The 17199-nt window shown below is 45.9% G+C and overlaps 1 protein-coding gene across 9 annotated transcripts in view; it reads right to left on the reverse strand.

Moving 5' to 3' along the window:
- The window catches only part of Art4 (arginine methyltransferase 4), a 191111-nt gene that overhangs the window by 45451 nt on the left and 128461 nt on the right, over nt 1–17199 (reverse strand). For all 9 annotated transcript variants that reach the window (XM_065437335.2, XM_065437336.2, XM_065437332.2 and 6 more), the window contains one exon: nt 2010–2171. In XM_065437335.2, the coding sequence (XP_065293407.1) occupies nt 2010–2171 (162 nt within the window). The remainder of the gene's footprint in view (nt 1–2009; nt 2172–17199) is intronic.

Raw genomic sequence — 17199 nt, forward strand, 5'->3', positions numbered from 1 at the left:
TTTTGAAAGTTGGTGCAGTTAATTTATAATAAGCAATTAATTTTTGATGAATGTGGTCATTACTGGCTACATCAAATTCAAATTTGTCTTAAAATTTTTTGGAGGGGAAATTAAAGAAAAGGGCTCTTTAGCCCCCTGGGATATCTGTCAAGGAATCATCACAGTGAATTTCAGCTTCCTACAATGTCCTGGCATTTCTCCGGGCTTTTCCTCAGGCATATACATGAATCACCTAGTTAAACCTCAATAACTCTGGAACTAATAAACATATCTTCATGAAACTTTGCAGTTCCTCATAGTTCGGTGGTGTGAACATATCCTGAAAGTTTCATCTGGATATCTTACAAAATAAGAAAATTCGGTCTCCAGGGTAGCCTCCCCCCTTAAGTGTACTGAAAAATTGTTCTTGTGCATTCTCTTTCTGCTACTTTCTCTTTATAAAAACAAATGAACTAACATTCCAACTATTATGAAGATCATTTGTTTACCATAAAGTTGGAAAAATTATCGATCACGCGCCCTGGTCAGCCAATCGGATAGCTCACCCCACTGACGTCATATGGGTTATTTCGGTCATATGGGTAGGGGCGGCTTAAAATTCCGCCGAGCAGTGCGCCGCGATCGGCAGCAAGGTGCATTTTTAAAACCTTATAATAAATTACACGCTTTACGCAGAGCACTTAAGATGTGTCAATTAATGATCAGAAGGACCTACTCTAACGACTCAGTACGTTTGTAGAAAATCGTCAAAAGCGTTTCAGGGTCGCTTTAAGTCAAGAAAGAGTTGATCTGCGCACAAAATAAAAATGCTGTCAGACACCGATAAACTTTGACATGCCAATGAGCAGGATAGTCAAGGAAAGACAGACACACAGAGCATGCTTGTCAAAACAGGTGTGGGCTTCAACGTGGTAACCACAAATGGTTGCAAGAACGAGCTGGAGTGCGATCAAAGATTACTGTTGGAAGCGTGCTTTGTCTTGAAGCGTGCGAGTGGCCTAGGCCGTACCAACTTTGTGCAGCTGATGCGTTGGTTCTTTATTCTATAGTGGAACCACAATGTGAATGAAGCGGCAAGTGACCTGAACGGCACGTGTGGAGGTTCTCATGCTGAGTAAGGCTACAGTTTGTAAATCATATGAATGTATTTCTACAGCAAAGATAAGTTGCCTTATGCACGTTCCAAATCATTACCATTTCACTTTTCAATTTTAGTCGTTTCGAAAATGTCTCCATGAGACTTACCCTGCATAATAAAAGCACCTCCCAACTTTGCTTAGGATGAGTATTGGGAAAAAAAATGTCTTCATTACATGGGTATACATGGTATGTCAAAGATCGCATAGGGCTTAGAAAAACAAATTACACACCGCGTAAAAATTGTGTTAAAACATAGAAATAATAGGCAACATGCTCAGTGATCTATGTCATGTCTACTACGCTTCAGCCCGCAGCAAACTACGCAAGCCTCGGCAAGTACGATACTATGAGAGAACACTTACTTTGCATAGTCGTGTGAAGGATGTCGGTCTGAAGTTCACCTTCTCAATTTTCACTGAACGTATGTCTTTCTTCTTAACCTGACAGGCTTCCTGAACGCATTCACGAAGAACTTTTTGTGTGCCCTGAATCTATTTTGATATTGAAAGGTGCAGCAGCTCATTGCGATGGAAAACACCGCAAAACGACGCCCCACTTGCCAGGAAACTTAGTTGAGGATGTGTGCAAATTACAAACAAAGCACAAGGAATCGCAAAAGAACAAACATGCACTCCTCACAAGTTGCTTGACGTTTCTGAAGCATAAATGGCAGTGGAGCGCGACTGTATGCAAACAAACAAAGCCGGCTTGAGGTGCCACACAACGTCAGTAAGTCAACAGTGGCGAGGCATTAGCCTCGGCAAGGGCGCCTGAGGAGGTGCCGGCATTCTTGAAAGAGTATTGCTACTTCATGAAATTTCGGGGGCCTTAACGGGGAAAAGGGGGGAAGCGGGCTCAAATATTCTTACCTAGGGAGACTACATTTGACAGGTGCACTCCGAGTGGCTGCTGCTGTGGCTGCGCCACTACTGCTGGCTGCACGTGCATGTCCACAACCCCAGTGCCATTCATGATGGGCACCCCATTCATCACAAGCTGACTGGATGCCGCACTGTCCGCTCCCACGCCAGCTGCACAGAATTTTGTCACACCACCGCACTTTTTATCATCAGGTTACACACAAATCACATACACACAGCTTACTCTAGCTTCCTGCATTTTGCCTGAAGTTGTAGACCAGGTCAGCTCAACAACCACAGAGGCAGGCCATGTCATGGGCACAACAAACGATGCACCACACAGGCGAAATATGGTCATCTACCCGAGAGGGGCATGAAGCGACCAACACCCACATAGGTTTCTATAGCAATATTTTCAACAAAAAGTTTACTTGTCGTTATGACACATGTAAGCCAGGTTGCTTTATTAATTGAATTGATTAAATTCTGGGCATTAACATGCCTAAACTATGATGTGATTCTGAGGCACGCTGTAGTGGGGGATTTGAATAATTTTTGCCATCTGGAGTTCTTTAACGCGTATCTATTGCACAGTACATGGCTGCTTTTGCATTTTATCTCCACTGAATTCCAACCACTGCAGCCAAAATTTGATCCCATTATATTTCTACGTAAGAAGACGGAGATGAAAAGCTATATACAAATATATTTACAACGTAATACGCTACACTTGGCCAAGAGGCAACAGCCTGCGCTAGTCTCCAATCGTCGTCGTGGTCGTCTTCTTCCTGCTCGCCTTTTCGTCATGCGATGCGACGACTGAACATGTCACAAGACGCGAAAGCAAGGGAGGCAGAACGGAAATGCCAACAGCAACTGATTAGATCGCCGGGTACCAAAGGCAGGGAAGCAGAACGAAAGCGGCAGCAGCGACAGGCGATATCGCCTAACACCAAAGCGAATTAATTGTAGCGCAGACGGCAGCAGCGACTGGCTCTGTCACCGAACCGCAAAGCCTAGAAAACAGAGCGCAGACGACAGCAGCGTCTGGCTTTCGCCAAGCACACTTTAGAATTTCCTGAGTCTTCAACTGACACGGGTCTAAAATTGATTCGTAACAATCGTTCTCTAGCACGTTGCAAAGTAATGGGGCTCGACCGGGATAACAGAAATATTCGTATCATACAAAAATTTGTTATTAGCAGTGATTGCATCATCGAGATCCCACTGTAACGAGTGTTCAGACAATTTTGCGAATTCTCAGGACAAAGTTCTAAGAAGCATCTCAGGAGACCTGAATTTCCTAGTTCCCAGCTTCTGCAAGTCAGATGATGCAAAAAAAAAAAAAAAAGTTGTGAACAATTGATGGCATCAGCACTGGCCAGAGTGACGGCAACGGGTAAGTTCCTATTGTACAGGAAGCATTTGTTTTTACTAATAGCAGTAAAACAAACATTAAATTCCAGTGACTGTTGGGAACAGAATTTCAATTTAGGGCCCGATTAATTTTTAGCAGAATAGTCAAAAGTGGCGAGCTAGAAAAAAAGAAATAGAAGCACGAAGTTTACGAATTCATAACTGTGCACCAAGCACAGATATATCAGTTCTGTAACCTGCATCCGTTCAAAACATTCAAAGTGGACAAATATGATATACAGTAAAACCTTAATTTGGATTTCATGGGAACAGTGATGGAAGCAGCACATGGTCTTTTGGAGCAGCTAGATTAAACTATGGGGTTTTACATGGCAGCACCACTTTCTGATTATGAGGCACGCCGCAGTGGAAGGCTCCGGAAATTTTGACCACCTGGAGTTGAAAATCGACTGCCTCATTTCTTCCTGGATTTTGATGAAAATTGGCACAAATGTTTAGAAAGTCTTCCTGATGCTTCCATAAAAGTTTCAGAGCGATATCTTGAGAACATCTCATTCAAATTTATTAAGCAGAATTTTTCTCCCTCTTACTTTCTGGAGAGCCTGGGGAACTTAAAAAACGTGATAGAAGGCTTGTTAAGTATTGGCTACATAGCTAAATGCAGGCTGAAGGTCGTGACATTCTCACATGTTTTTTTTTTTCGCAACACAAATTTTTTGGAGTGCCATATATTATGTTACCTTCACATCAAACACACTTTTCAGGGTAGACTAATAGCCATATCGTAAACTTACGAAGGGTCAAGATAAGAAAGCGAGAATGTCACGACCTGCACTGCAGCCAAAGGAACGTGACAAAAAAAGCGGAGTCAAAATATGTTAAACAGCAACAACGAAATCAGCTCCAGAAAGTGAGCAGAAAGGCCGAAAATCAGTTTTGAGAAAAGGGCTCTCAAAGTTTCACCTTCTCTTCATTCCTCTAAAAGGCGCCACATTTGTAGTCTTTGGGGTGTTTTGTGATGTGGGGCTTCTTGTACATATGGCCTCTGGTCTGGTGCGCTTCCCCCCCCCCCCCTTTTTTCTTTTTATGGGGCATTCTTTGCTGCTGCTGCCCTACTAAGAGCATGGTGTCTAAGTTTCAGACCAAGTGACGTGCAGAACTCTGTGTGGGCATGAATATAGTTCCAGTGTACATTCAGGCAGCCTGTACCCGCAGACTGCCCGTTTGATAGCAATCTCCAGTACAATAAATTCGACTTTTTTTTTTTCTTTTGGTACAATTTACCATGTTACTGAATGAAGGCTCCGAGTGCCAGCAGCCTCCCAAGTCAACTATTCTGGACAATGGCTGTAGAACTTGGGATCAGAGAGCCAGTGATAGATTTGCAGCTGCTAGGGGCTTCGCAGAATTGTACTTTTGTATTGTGGGAGTTCCTTCGGTCTACCAGGGCGCAGTCGTTGCTGTGCCTAAGGCTCCGGACTTATTCGCCGTTGCGAGGAAAACCTCTCCCAAATGCCTGACCCTCGACCGCGTGCCGTTTTCCCCGGGCGCCGCGGCCGCGTCCCGCGACGTCATGCTACGCGGTCCTGCTATTGGGTCGTGGGGCGTGACGTAGGGAAGAGGCCCCGACTGGGGACGATCGCCGTGCGCGGGGGAGTGGTGCTGCGACAGGGAAGAGCGCCGGTCACGAGAGGCAAGCTGCAAGGTACGTGAGCGACCAGCTATTTGTGTCCCCAACGCCCCGACCTGGGGACGTTCACGTGCTTTGTCAGCTTGCGTAAGTGTGACTTGCTGAGTGGCTCTGTGTTCCGCCCTTGCGGTAGTTGCAGGTGCTCAGTGCATCACATTTTGCTTGTCCGAACCGTCACAGACCATTGTTGGTGACGGGAAGCGCTAGGTAGCGTTTGCGAACGCATTTCGGCCCGCGCGCGTAAGCCATTGTTCGACGCGGCGTGTAACCCGCCTTCCTCGCCATCGGAACCGCGGGCGCCGAGTGTACTCCGTGTGTTTGGGTGCAGTCTGGTACATGTTGGCCATTTGTGATCAATAAACGCCTTAACTGTCCTGGACGCCGTGTGTTCCTGGGAGAGCGCCCATGCGTACGGCCAGAGCCGGCCAGGTCTTTCGGCTCGGTGCTCGAACCTGCGGTGGGTCTATCACCGTGCGCCATCGTGCCGCGTCGTGGGGCTCCACTTCTCGGGGGCCACTTGGCGACGCCGTGCGCGGAGACGTACTGTGAGCCCACAGTATAATGCCTCGATCACTTCTGCAGCCAGGTGTCTGTGCCAGCCCAAGGGGCCTAGTCAACAGAGCTCATGATGAGGTTCTCTTTTGAAGAGGAGGTATGATAGATATTGTTACAAGCTATCTTGACAATATGATAATAGAGTGAACGCGCAATATGCTTGGTTGCGGGTCCGATGTGCGAAATGCCTAGCCGCAGATACAAACAGCCGACACGCGATGTGCTTAGTCACGCAGTTCAAGGCGTCGACGCGCGAAGTACCTAGCCACACAGTCCAAGGTACCGACGCGCTAAATTCCTAGCCGCGGGCTCAAGGAGTCGACACTCAATGCGCTTCCAGATGCAGTCCGAGGTACCGACGCAGCAAATCCGTAGCTGCGAGCTCGAGGAGTCGACACTCGATGCGCTTATTCGCGCAGTCCGAGGTGCCGGTGCACACAATGCTAAGGTGAGGGTCGGAGAAGCCCGTGCGTGATGCGCATGATCATTGAGTTGAAGATTACCTATGCGCGAAATGCTTAGGTGCGTGTCCGAGTATTGCATGCGCAATGTGCTTGGTCACGAATTTTGAACACACCAGAGCGCTGAAAGGCCTAGCCGCATGTCCGAGGATTCCGCGTGTGAACCTTGGTCGCAAGGTACACATTGCCGATGCTCCGAGTGCTTAGCTGCGAGTCTGAGACGTCCACAAGCGTAGGGATCGGCTACGCTACCGCAATGTCCGCGTAGCACCTGTTTTGGCACGTCGAGATTACGGCAAGTGGAGACTTCCAGGTTCGGGAGGTGCAAAGAGCTGTGAAAGAGCCGAGATGACGACGCGAGCGCCGGATTAATGGCGAACCACGCTGGAGTCTTGTGGCGGGCACGTCCAATCGCAGACTTAGGCACGACCTTCAATCACTTGCGTTTTGTGTGCTTGTTTCTGTATGGAGGAGACAGCTGAAGCGGCAACTTTGAAGACAGAGAAATGCACTTTCCAATGAGACCAAGATGGCGGCACTCGATTCACCGTTCCAGAGATATCGTGGCTTGAAAAATGCGGTTCTTTCTTGATTTCCATGAAATTTTTCGCCATCTTGGCTGATAAAACAAATTTTTTTAGAGCACTTCTATGTGGGGTTATATAGAGGATACCGTATTTTCGCGATTCTAGGCACCCCCCTCTACATTTGCGAAAGAATTTGGAAAAAAAGTTTGCATGCGAATCTAAGCACCCCCCTATTTGTTAGGAAGAGCGCGTAGCCAAGACCGCCAAGCGCGCTTGCTCGCTCTGTCATCGAGCCGGAGCCGTCGGAGTCCCGAGGTGGAACGGCGTCCGCGGCGCGATCTTGCCGCACAGCCGGACTGCAGAGCCGTGCGGACTCGCGAGTGGCAGTGATAGTGACTAAGCATCCGACACAAGCAGTGGGCTCACTGTCTGCACCGATTTTTCTTTTGGATGTTTGCAAAATAAAATGTTATTTTTCGCACCTGTCTCGTCGTGATGTCGCAGCGAAAAGGGGGAGAGGGGGTCATTCCAGATTTTTTTAATCTAAGCACCCCCCTTCACTTTGGGCATCGCGATCATGAAAAAAAGGGGGTGCTTAGAATCGAGTAAATACGGTATTTCGGAATCAGATAGAAAAAGAGTTATAGAAACTGAAACTGTGATTTTCAAAAAATCAATTTTTTTGGCCATTTTTCCCTTTGTAAAACGCGCGTTCCCCATTATGATGAATTAAGGTGTATTAACAAGGGTTATTATTTTATTTATTTATTTATAAATACTGCGATCTTGTACACAAGATCATAGCAGGTGGGCAACATTGTGTGAAGATACAGAATTACAGACACAAAGAAAACAAAATTGCACATAGAGATTCAACAAGAGAATACAGCGACAAGGTCAATTAACAGCAATCAATTCAAATGCTCTTGAAATGAATGTAATGATGTCTGTTTGACAACATCATCCGAGAGGTTATTCCAATCAGTGATGGTCCTTGGAAAAAAGGAATATTTAAAACAATTAACTCGCGGATTTAATGGTGTTATAGAAAGAGAATGGCAATTTCTAGTTTGGTACCCTGACGAATAGGTAAGGAAATTGGAGGTGTCAACTTTGAGATTATTATTAATTAATTGATAGAAAAACTTTAAGCGACATATGCGATTTCTGTTAGGAATAGAGGGTAAACCGCTTTTCTTGAGAAGGTCACTGACTGATGCTCGCCCGTAAGTGTTATATATAAACCTTACTGCTTTCTTTTGGATTCTTTCAAGTTTATTTATGTTTACCTTTGTAAAAGGGTCCCAGATAATTACTGCATATTCTAAGATTGGTCTAATAATAGTGTTGTAGGCAAGGGGGCGTGTACCAGGGATTGCTAGCTTGAGCGAGTGTCGTAAGAAAAAAAGCTTTCGGAGAGCGTTTGCTGAAACATAGTCGACATGCCTGGTCCAAGAAAGGTTATCAGAGATCCATAGACCTAGATACTTATATTCTGTGACTTCGTGAAAAATTATTATTAGCATTGTAGTAATATAGAAGAGAGAGCTTTTTAAGTGTTATTCTCATAAATACGGTTTTTTCAAAGTTCATTGACATTTGCCACTTCTCACACCAAGAAACTATTTTTGCAAAATCATTATTCAGCCTAATTTGATCATCAGTCGAACTTATTTTCTCATACAGCACGCAGCCGTCCGCATATAACTTAACACGTAATGGCAGGTTTTTAACAATATCATTAATAAATATTAAAAACAGTAGGGGGCCGAGGACAGATCCCTGGGGAACACCAGAATCGACAGGAACGTAATTGGAGCAAGTTTTATGTAGTTCGGCAAACTGACGGCGATCAGATAGGTACGATTGTATCCATGTTAATATCTGTTTATTATTTATAATAAAACTGAGTTTATGAAGTAGTTTCTTGTGCGAAACCTTATCGAAAGCTTTTCGAAAGTCCATAAAGATAACATCAGTTTGGATCATCAGTATGGTGGATTAAGGTGGATTATGGTGAATTAAGGAGGATTAAGGTCGATGAAGGAGGATGAAGGTGGATTAGAGTAAAATATTTTGCAGTGTTACACATTATTAGCTTTAGAATATTCTCTGCATTACTACATCATGACCACAATCGTGACTCATTGCTCAGCCTTTGAGATCAAAGCGCATTGATGCAATGATTTCGGCTTGTGTTAAATGATTGGAAAAAGATTCCCCACAGAACAAAACTGCAGATAGGTGGTTTTAAAATATTCGCTATTAAAGCGACACTAAAGGTTAATAGTAAGTGAATGTGGACTGTTGAAATACCATCCCAAAAACCCCGAAACGCTTGTCTCATGCGAAGAAGAGACTTACTTTAAGAGAAAATGTGTTCTGAAGTGTCCGTGTACCTCTAGCGCAGTTCAAATTACCCGCCCTCCTATCGAGGAGTGGTTAGATCATGGTCGCACAGTGACATTGCAACGTTGGTGAGTAAAACAGCGCCCGCTGACGGCGCTACGGCTTTTCTGCGCAAAACGCGAACGCACGGCCAGAAACAGAGCCAAGACAGAGCCGAAAGCAGTGCGAAAGAAGAACTATGGTGGTTAACAGAAGGGAAAGCGTGCGACAATAAGCTGCTTCTTTATTTTATGACGCCAACTTTGATGGTCGTTGCAATGGACGACCCTGAGAACGACACATTGGCTCGCAGTGCTGGGCTAGAATTCAGCGATTTAAGCACTGATGAACGTGACCTGCTATTGTGGGCTCGGGGTTCTGGCGTCGTTGCGTACTACTACGATGGCAACTGTATGTCATGGCTGTAGATATTCGCAGATTTCTAGCTGTTCCTTCGTGAAAACCAATGCCGCACTCGCCGCCCCGTTTTCGACCTGCAGTTGTTCTTGCGCTTTGGAGAATGCAGGCAAGACTGACGGAACACCGCTATGGGAAAGCATTGCTTTGAAAGGCACTCCACACGACTTCAGTAAGTCGGCATTGAACTCGTAATCCTCTGAACGAAAGTGCAGCGAGCACACTATGCGATTTTTCGGCTCTTTGCCATTGCGCTGTGGCAGAGGTACGGCACTTAATTACTTTGAACAGAGAGGTTGACTCGTTGGCACATAGTGATAAGCAAAGTTGTATTCGCCGCTGCAACTGCCCTTGGCCAAGTTCCGTGAACCGTTTGTGCATGCCACGACATCACATGGACGTAGCATGCTCGCTGCTTGTTCCAAATGCAAGTTTCCCGAGCCAGCAGAACCAGCGCAGCACAACGCGATAATGAAACTACTGGAACTCCAAAGCGTGCGCGGCACAGAGTCGAGCACGCAGAGTGGAGTGAAAACGAAACCTTTTGACAACCCGCACTACTGAAGGGACACGTCAAAATGGTATTGTTTTTAAGAATAGAACAGAACTAGACAACTAGCATGTTCTTCCGTCTTATAACGTAATTAAATTATCTTTTTAATACGAGCAGTTGAGTACCAGTGACATAAATTATGATGAGGATGATGTTCCAAATGCAAGTTTCACGAGCCAGAGGAACCAGCGCAGCACAACGCGATAACAAAACTACTGAAACTCCAAATTGCGCGCGGCGCAGAGTCGAGCGCGCAGAGTTGAGCGAAAACGAAACCTTTCGACCACCCGTACTACTGAAGGGCAACGTCAAAATGTTAATTTTTTTTTTTAGAATAGAAAAAAGTAGATAAGTAGCATTTTCTTCCATCTTATCATCTAATGAAATTATCTTTTTAATATGAGTAGCTGAGTACTAGTGACATAAATTATGATGAGGAGTGCCTTCGTCATTGGGCTAGTACAGTGAAACCTTGTTAAACCGTGGTTGGCCGGAGCTCAGAAAAACTACGTACTAAACGATAAAATTCAAACAGCGCTAGACGGCAGGACCAAAAAGAGGAGGAGACAAACACGGCGCTGAGACACTTAAAAGAAGCCCATGTACAAGAAATGAACTGCAGTAGGGCAGCGGATTGGGCGAGCTGGTGTTCCATGGTAACAATAAAATTGAAACAGCGCTAGACGACAGGACCAGAAAGAGGAGGAGACAAACGCGGCGCCGTGTTTGTCTCCTCCTCTTTCTGATCCTGTCGTCTAGCGCTGTTTGAATTTTATTGTTACCATGGAACACCAACTCGCCCAATCCGCTGCCCTTCTGCAGTACTAAACGGTAGTACCGTTTAACCGAAATAGCATGAGATCGCCCACTTACCTGTCGAAAACAGAACTTAGAGAGAGTGCGATGAAAGGGGAAAAAACATGCAGTATTTATTCACTTCGCGCGACAAAAATGTTGTTTTCGTTTGATGCCGCGGTGGCCTCGCACGATGACAGTGGCCTCAAACTTACTGAAGCTGCGTGCCAGCTTTTCAGCCAGCCCCCTGTCCTCGGGAAACACTCGCATGGCAGATTCCTCGTTGGCGTTACGTATTCTCCGTGCACGCGCACTGTAGTGCTGCAGAAGTCCCGGAAGCGCATTTTCATTGCTGGGTGCCAAAGTTTTGAATACTTCTCGTTTGGAATAGAGTTACATTATCACGTCCCTGTTCTCGTCGCGACGATTACATTCATGAGGCTGACGTAACGCGTAGCTTCTGCCACTGTCGAACCTGAATTGCCCGTGCTACCGCTTTCCGTGTCGTCCTTATCACTGTCGCTAGGCGACACTTTGGCAACAACAGAGGCAACAATGGTGAGAAGTCGAACCTCGTAGCTGACATGTCTTCGCGGTCACAGCAGCGCTGCCAAGCAACTTCTTCGCATTTTAAATGCCACACACCGTTGTCAAAAGCAGATCCTTGTCACATGCCAGCGCCGACTTCTCCCTGTCACGTTCGATAGCACAGACAGTGTCTAATTTTTCTTCTATGCTGAGCACCCGGCGTCTCTTTTATCCGAGCTTCGGAATGACGCATGTCCTCGCTTGCACAAAACCATAACGCTCTCTGGCACGGCGTCGAAATGATGTTGATGTTGATGTTGATGTGGCTTCACGCGCAAACGCACAGGGTGCTTGGAGGCCGTTGTTCCGATCTCTCAGGCTTGTTCTTCTGCCGGGGCACCCGATGGAGACGACGCACCGCTGTGTTTGCACGACGAAAAGTTGAAATGCTACGTTTTAACTGATGCGTACGCAATAAGCTGGTACGGTTTATGCGGATACAAAACACATTACCGTAAAAACCGGAATATAGGTCGAACTTTTTTTCAAAAAATCATCACGAAAAGTCGACCCTCGACTTATATACCGGACATTGGCGGAAAAACTACGGAAGTCTTGCAACAATGGGCGGATGAAGTAAACAGCCGCCATCGCCATCATCAGCAGCGCGGCGTTAGTTCTTTATTCTATGGAGTGGCGACATTGTGGCACCGGCATGTTGCGTTTCCACTGTCGCAAAGTTGTATTAATTAAAGGCTGCATTTTCATTTTGTTTCAAAATGAGCGGATGCCGACGTAAATTCACCATCGCCTTCAAGAAAAAGGCGATTGAGTACGCGGAAGCCCACGGCAACCTGGCGGCACAGCGCGAACTTGGAGTATCCGAAAATAGCATTCGGTAGTGGCGGAGGCAAAAGCAACGTATTACAACTTGCAGCGACCAAAAGAAAACGTCATTTCGTGGCCGGATCACAGCGGATTGCAGAACTTGAAGGCAAGGTTGCGGAGTCCGTCTGAGAGCTGCGTGTTGTCGAATGCATTCGTTTGAAAGCGGTAGAGATCGCACGCACCTATGGACTGGACAGCGAGAAGCACTCGTCATCCAACTCCGATCAAAGGTGTTGCTCTGATTCGGAGTAGCGCTTGCGGACTTCGTGCCCTTTTGTGTACTGTACACCGGACGAATTTTTAACAGTATCGCGCGACCGTCAACCCGCGTGTTTGTCAGCGCCTTATCATCACGGCACGGAGCGGCGAAATAGCGAAAGTAAGGGCATGCGTACACATGCGCGTATCTCGTTTGTTTCACTGCTCAGCGTCGTTAATACGGTGTAGACAAGCACGCAGGTCGATGGTCGCGCGATACCGCTAAAAACTTGGCCAGGTGCACATGCGAGCAGCATTTAAATAAATACTGTCACCATTGTGCAACCCGCTGAGTCGCATTTGTTTCTAGGTAAGGGTGTCATGTCTTTCGGTACTTTTGCCACTGAAAAATATTTTTTTCATTTTTAGAATTCGTTAGTTAGGGGATCGACCTATATTCCGGTCCGACCTATAGTCCGGTTTTTACGGTATGTTCAATGGCCGCTGAGTCGGGGATTTGACTTTACTACATTTAAAACAAAACTACTGTTTTAGCGGGTACGGTTTAACGAGGTTTTACTGTACCAGAAAGTCGCTGGGGGGGTCTCAAGCCGTGTCAAGCATTTACCTCAATTTCTTGGTTACTAAAGCTCTGTGATTATATTGACAGTCCTAGAGCATTGCTTTATCCCTTTAACTTGACTTCATAGTAACCTTAAGTGTCCCTTTAAAGCGCAGATTCCGTGCCTCCACCTAGATGTGGATATCGACAGCAAGCGTGCGCAATTATGTGAACACCCCCTACACATTGCCTGTATCTGCGAGAAAACCAAATAATAATCGTCGCCCATTCATACGTGTGTGGAACTTCAGTTAAAAGCAGATTCCAAAAATCCAAGGTGTCTTTAGGTATCGCCTAAGAGACGCAAATGTGAAAGCATTGTAAAGGCGACTGTAATTCACCTTCACCCACCTTAATCTGCCCTAATGCTCCTTAATCCTCCTTTATATACTCTAAGGGGTCTTAATATTCCTTCATTAACCGTAATCCTCCTTAACCCTTGTTTATGTATCTTAATCCAAAAAATTGGCACGCTTATTTAGTTTCTTCTCCCGATTCTAAAAACGCAGTTATTTTTTCTGTAGGTTCATTATTTCGTTACATAATTAAGAAAATAATGCATCTTACAATGTCTTTTGTTCTTACTACAATAGACAAATAACCGCTGCACAAAAATAGACAACTGACACATGGTCCAAGAGCAGAAAGCACAAGCTTCCCAACACAGGAACTTTCATGATTGGATCAATATTTCCTACTTTATTGTGAACTGAACTCCATTGTTTTGAACATGGCCATGCATTAGTCACACAAAAGACAAATTTTAAAAACTTGAAAAACTGCTTTCTATGTTTGGTGCTCCAAACATCTATCTACATGCTACAAAAAATATTAATATTGTATCTATGATAGCTACTGATATATCACAGTAAATGTCTTGCTGGGTGTGCAAAATTAGTATTTCGAGAAAATCAAGAAAACAAATAAATGTCACATTTAATTGTGAAGAGTCACAAATGTGTGCACATACACATTCCCGAAACATTAGTAGGCTCCTGCGGCATAGTCAGTTTGGGCATTAGTACCTCTGTGGCGCTCTTTGAATAAGCACTGCACATTTTCTGCCGATGCACGCTTGTGCTCAGATGCGGCTGATCGGCACCGGTCTTTTTCCTCCATGCGCTGCATACACTTTTTGCCAGGGTTCATCAAGAGTTCTTGCAAAATGCTTGCCGAGGTTCTCCTGTAGCCAGCAGTGAATTTCATCACTGCTTCCACCACTGCAGCCTCATCGCTGAAAAGTGATGCGTGCCGCTCCTACGGTGCGAGCCCCCATATTAGCGAGTGCAGGCTTTCGTTGTTGTTTTGTGTTTCGCCTTGGTGGCAACGTTCAAGCAGCATCTTGCCAGACAACCGTTGGTGGATTGGCAGTACCGCCTTGCTTACATGAGTAGGTAAATTGTAGCGGTGCTTCGGCACGGGTTGACCTTTGGCCTTTCCCGCATTTTGCTGGCACCAGGAATCAGGACGTTCTGGACAAAAGCTATGATTCGAGATGACATCATTTGATGTTACGTGATAGTAGCTTGCCATCACGGCCTTCTCCACGGCTTCAATGTCACCAGTGTGGGACTTCAGAGCCCATCCATAATAAGAGCTAAATTTGTTGACCAAATCTCTAGTCAACCTTCCTCTTACACCAAATGGCTCTGAGCCAGGCCCCTTGTGCTTTGACAGGGCATTACGTAGGGCTGTCCCCATCCTCTTATGGACATGGTTGACACAATCCTCTTCGTCAACTTCTATAAAGCCATATACTTTGGACTCCTTTAGGGCCAAGAAAGTACGGCTATCACCGTCTGACAGAACAGTTGTGTTATCTTAGGCTGTACTTTTCCAGCGATCTCTTGAATAAAATGAGGCCAGTCTCCATCACCATTTCACCAGCCTTCTTATCCATATTTTTCTGACACTCATGACTGGCTTTACATTCTTCGTATGAAGGGTCACCAACTTTTGGTCCACGCTGACAACCGGCTCAAAAATTGCTCAGCACAACGTAGTCCAGCACAAGTCCCGTAAAAAGTTCAATGACGGCGCCGACACCGATGTGCGAACTGTGCTTGCGAGTCATCCAAGACCAGTCGTACGATACAGAAACGTTGCCCGGGTTGCCGAAGTTTAATTGGCTGTAAAGCTGCCGGACCGACTTCGCGCATTCTGTTGCAAGCGTCTCAGCTGCCCGGGTCGTGGCAAGTGCCAACTTCATTTTGACGCACCCCTGCCACGTTTTCGTATGCAGCCCGCGGTGCGATATATTCATTGTTGCGAAAATATCATTGAATGCAGTTTGCCGATTGCCAGTGCTCTGCATTGCGTGCGCAGCCAGAATATTAACGGTAAACAGATTCACTTTCTGAGTCCCATTCACACGTGGCGAGATCCACGCTGACGCTTTATCAGCCGCATTTCAAGCATATGAGCACCAGACTTACTGCAAGGCCATATTCGCGCTCCTTCCGGCTGATTTTTGCGCTACCGCAGCATGTATTACAATTCATATGCTCCAGCAGTGCGTTCACCGATTCCAGGCACACCACGGTGAAAACAGTATCAACGCGGGCCGGCAGCGACATCGCCAGTGGACAAGATCTCCAACTTATGGCTCACTGCTGCAGTTGACATGAGCTCTTGTAGTTTCTCATCGGATTTCCTGTCGATTAGCTCCAAATCTGAAGGCGTCAGTATAACGGTGTCACGACGGATGCGGCTGGCGTTTTCGTCGCACCTACTCGTCACAGCACCTAGGCCTAGCACTAGGTCGGCTCCATTAGTTTCATCGCTTGACGCCTTTGTTGGCTCGTCCTCAACAACTTGCGATGCGGTGGGGCGTTTTTTGAAGTTGTTGAGCATGGACTTCTTCCTTTTCTTTCCATACTTGTGCTTAGAGTCAAACTTTCAGAGCAGAGGAGGATCGTCGCGCGTACTCACACAATAGTCGTATCGAACATGGCGTCACGCCTGCGCCTTTGCTGCGGCTAGCAGACACCTCGGGAGTGCGCCCAGCCAATCACGTGGCATTATCTCGTCACGTGCATGCTACAGCGAATGAGAATGTGCGTTTCATCTATTTTTGCTGCCGGTTTTCGTACTGTACCAGCAAGCCTAACGAAGTGGCAGCTTGCGATATTTGAAGCCGAAACCACGTTCTTTGAAATGAGACGAAGATGGCCACCCTCAAGGCACTTGTACGTGAGCGCGACGTCATTGAATGTGTGTCGTTTTAGCGTCGACACACGCAAAAAATCAGGAGCCCTATCTGTTTTCAAGTTGTTCGTATGGCTGAAATATGACCTTACGAGATTGGAAACTTGGCAGATAGGGAGAATAATAGATGTAGATGAGAGAAATGCTATTTTCCAAAATTCGTTTTTTTTTTAATGGTATTTTGGGTATAAAGACCCGTGTCCCCCCTAAATACACTTGAATTAAATCACTAATGAATCATTAACTTGGTCAATCATCAATCTCTTATGCACGACTGGACGTGCTTTGGGTCGCTTGTGGCCTTTCTGGGTCACGTGATATTTTCTTTTCACAATGCAGCCTTGCAATAGATCTAAAGATCAAAAATAATGTACAGCGCGAAGGACAAGGACTGCGAGGGACGACATACACAACGCTGTGTATGTCATCTCTCGCAGTCCTTGTACTTCGCGCTGTACGTTATTTTTTTATCATGAATTACCAACTAGCCCAAGCAACCACCAAAGATCTAAAGACTTTCGCTTTAAAACTTAAAAAGGGGATGCTTTGATATTAGCAATAAGAAAGACTCATCAACTCGCAAGAAACACTGTTTTTTGTTGAGAGAAAGTTCTTTCGCCCAAAGTTATGGAGTCACTGCTTCCTGCGTAAGCAGTCATGCTTTCCTTGTGGCATATACAGTCGCCGACCGATTTTCCGGATTCCAAAAATTCGGACAAGCCCGATTACAGTCAAACCTCGATACATCGAACACGGATATATCGAATTATTGCGTATATCGAACACTTTCTATATCACGTGGAAAATCGCATGCATTTTTAATTTTTTATTTCGAACGGGGCCGGATGTAAAATGGATATATCAAACTCCGCCGCCCCAGACCAAGTGCGCTCTGTTGACAGGAGGCGAGCTTTCCCGCAACACACTCGAAGATAGCGGCGGCGCGATGGGCGTTCCAGACTGCTGCGTACGACAGCTCCCACATCGGTTGCA

Source organism: Dermacentor albipictus, chromosome 9 (genome assembly GCF_038994185.2).
Source record: "Dermacentor albipictus isolate Rhodes 1998 colony chromosome 9, USDA_Dalb.pri_finalv2, whole genome shotgun sequence".
In the NCBI taxonomy this organism is placed as follows: domain Eukaryota; kingdom Metazoa; phylum Arthropoda; class Arachnida; order Ixodida; family Ixodidae; genus Dermacentor; species Dermacentor albipictus.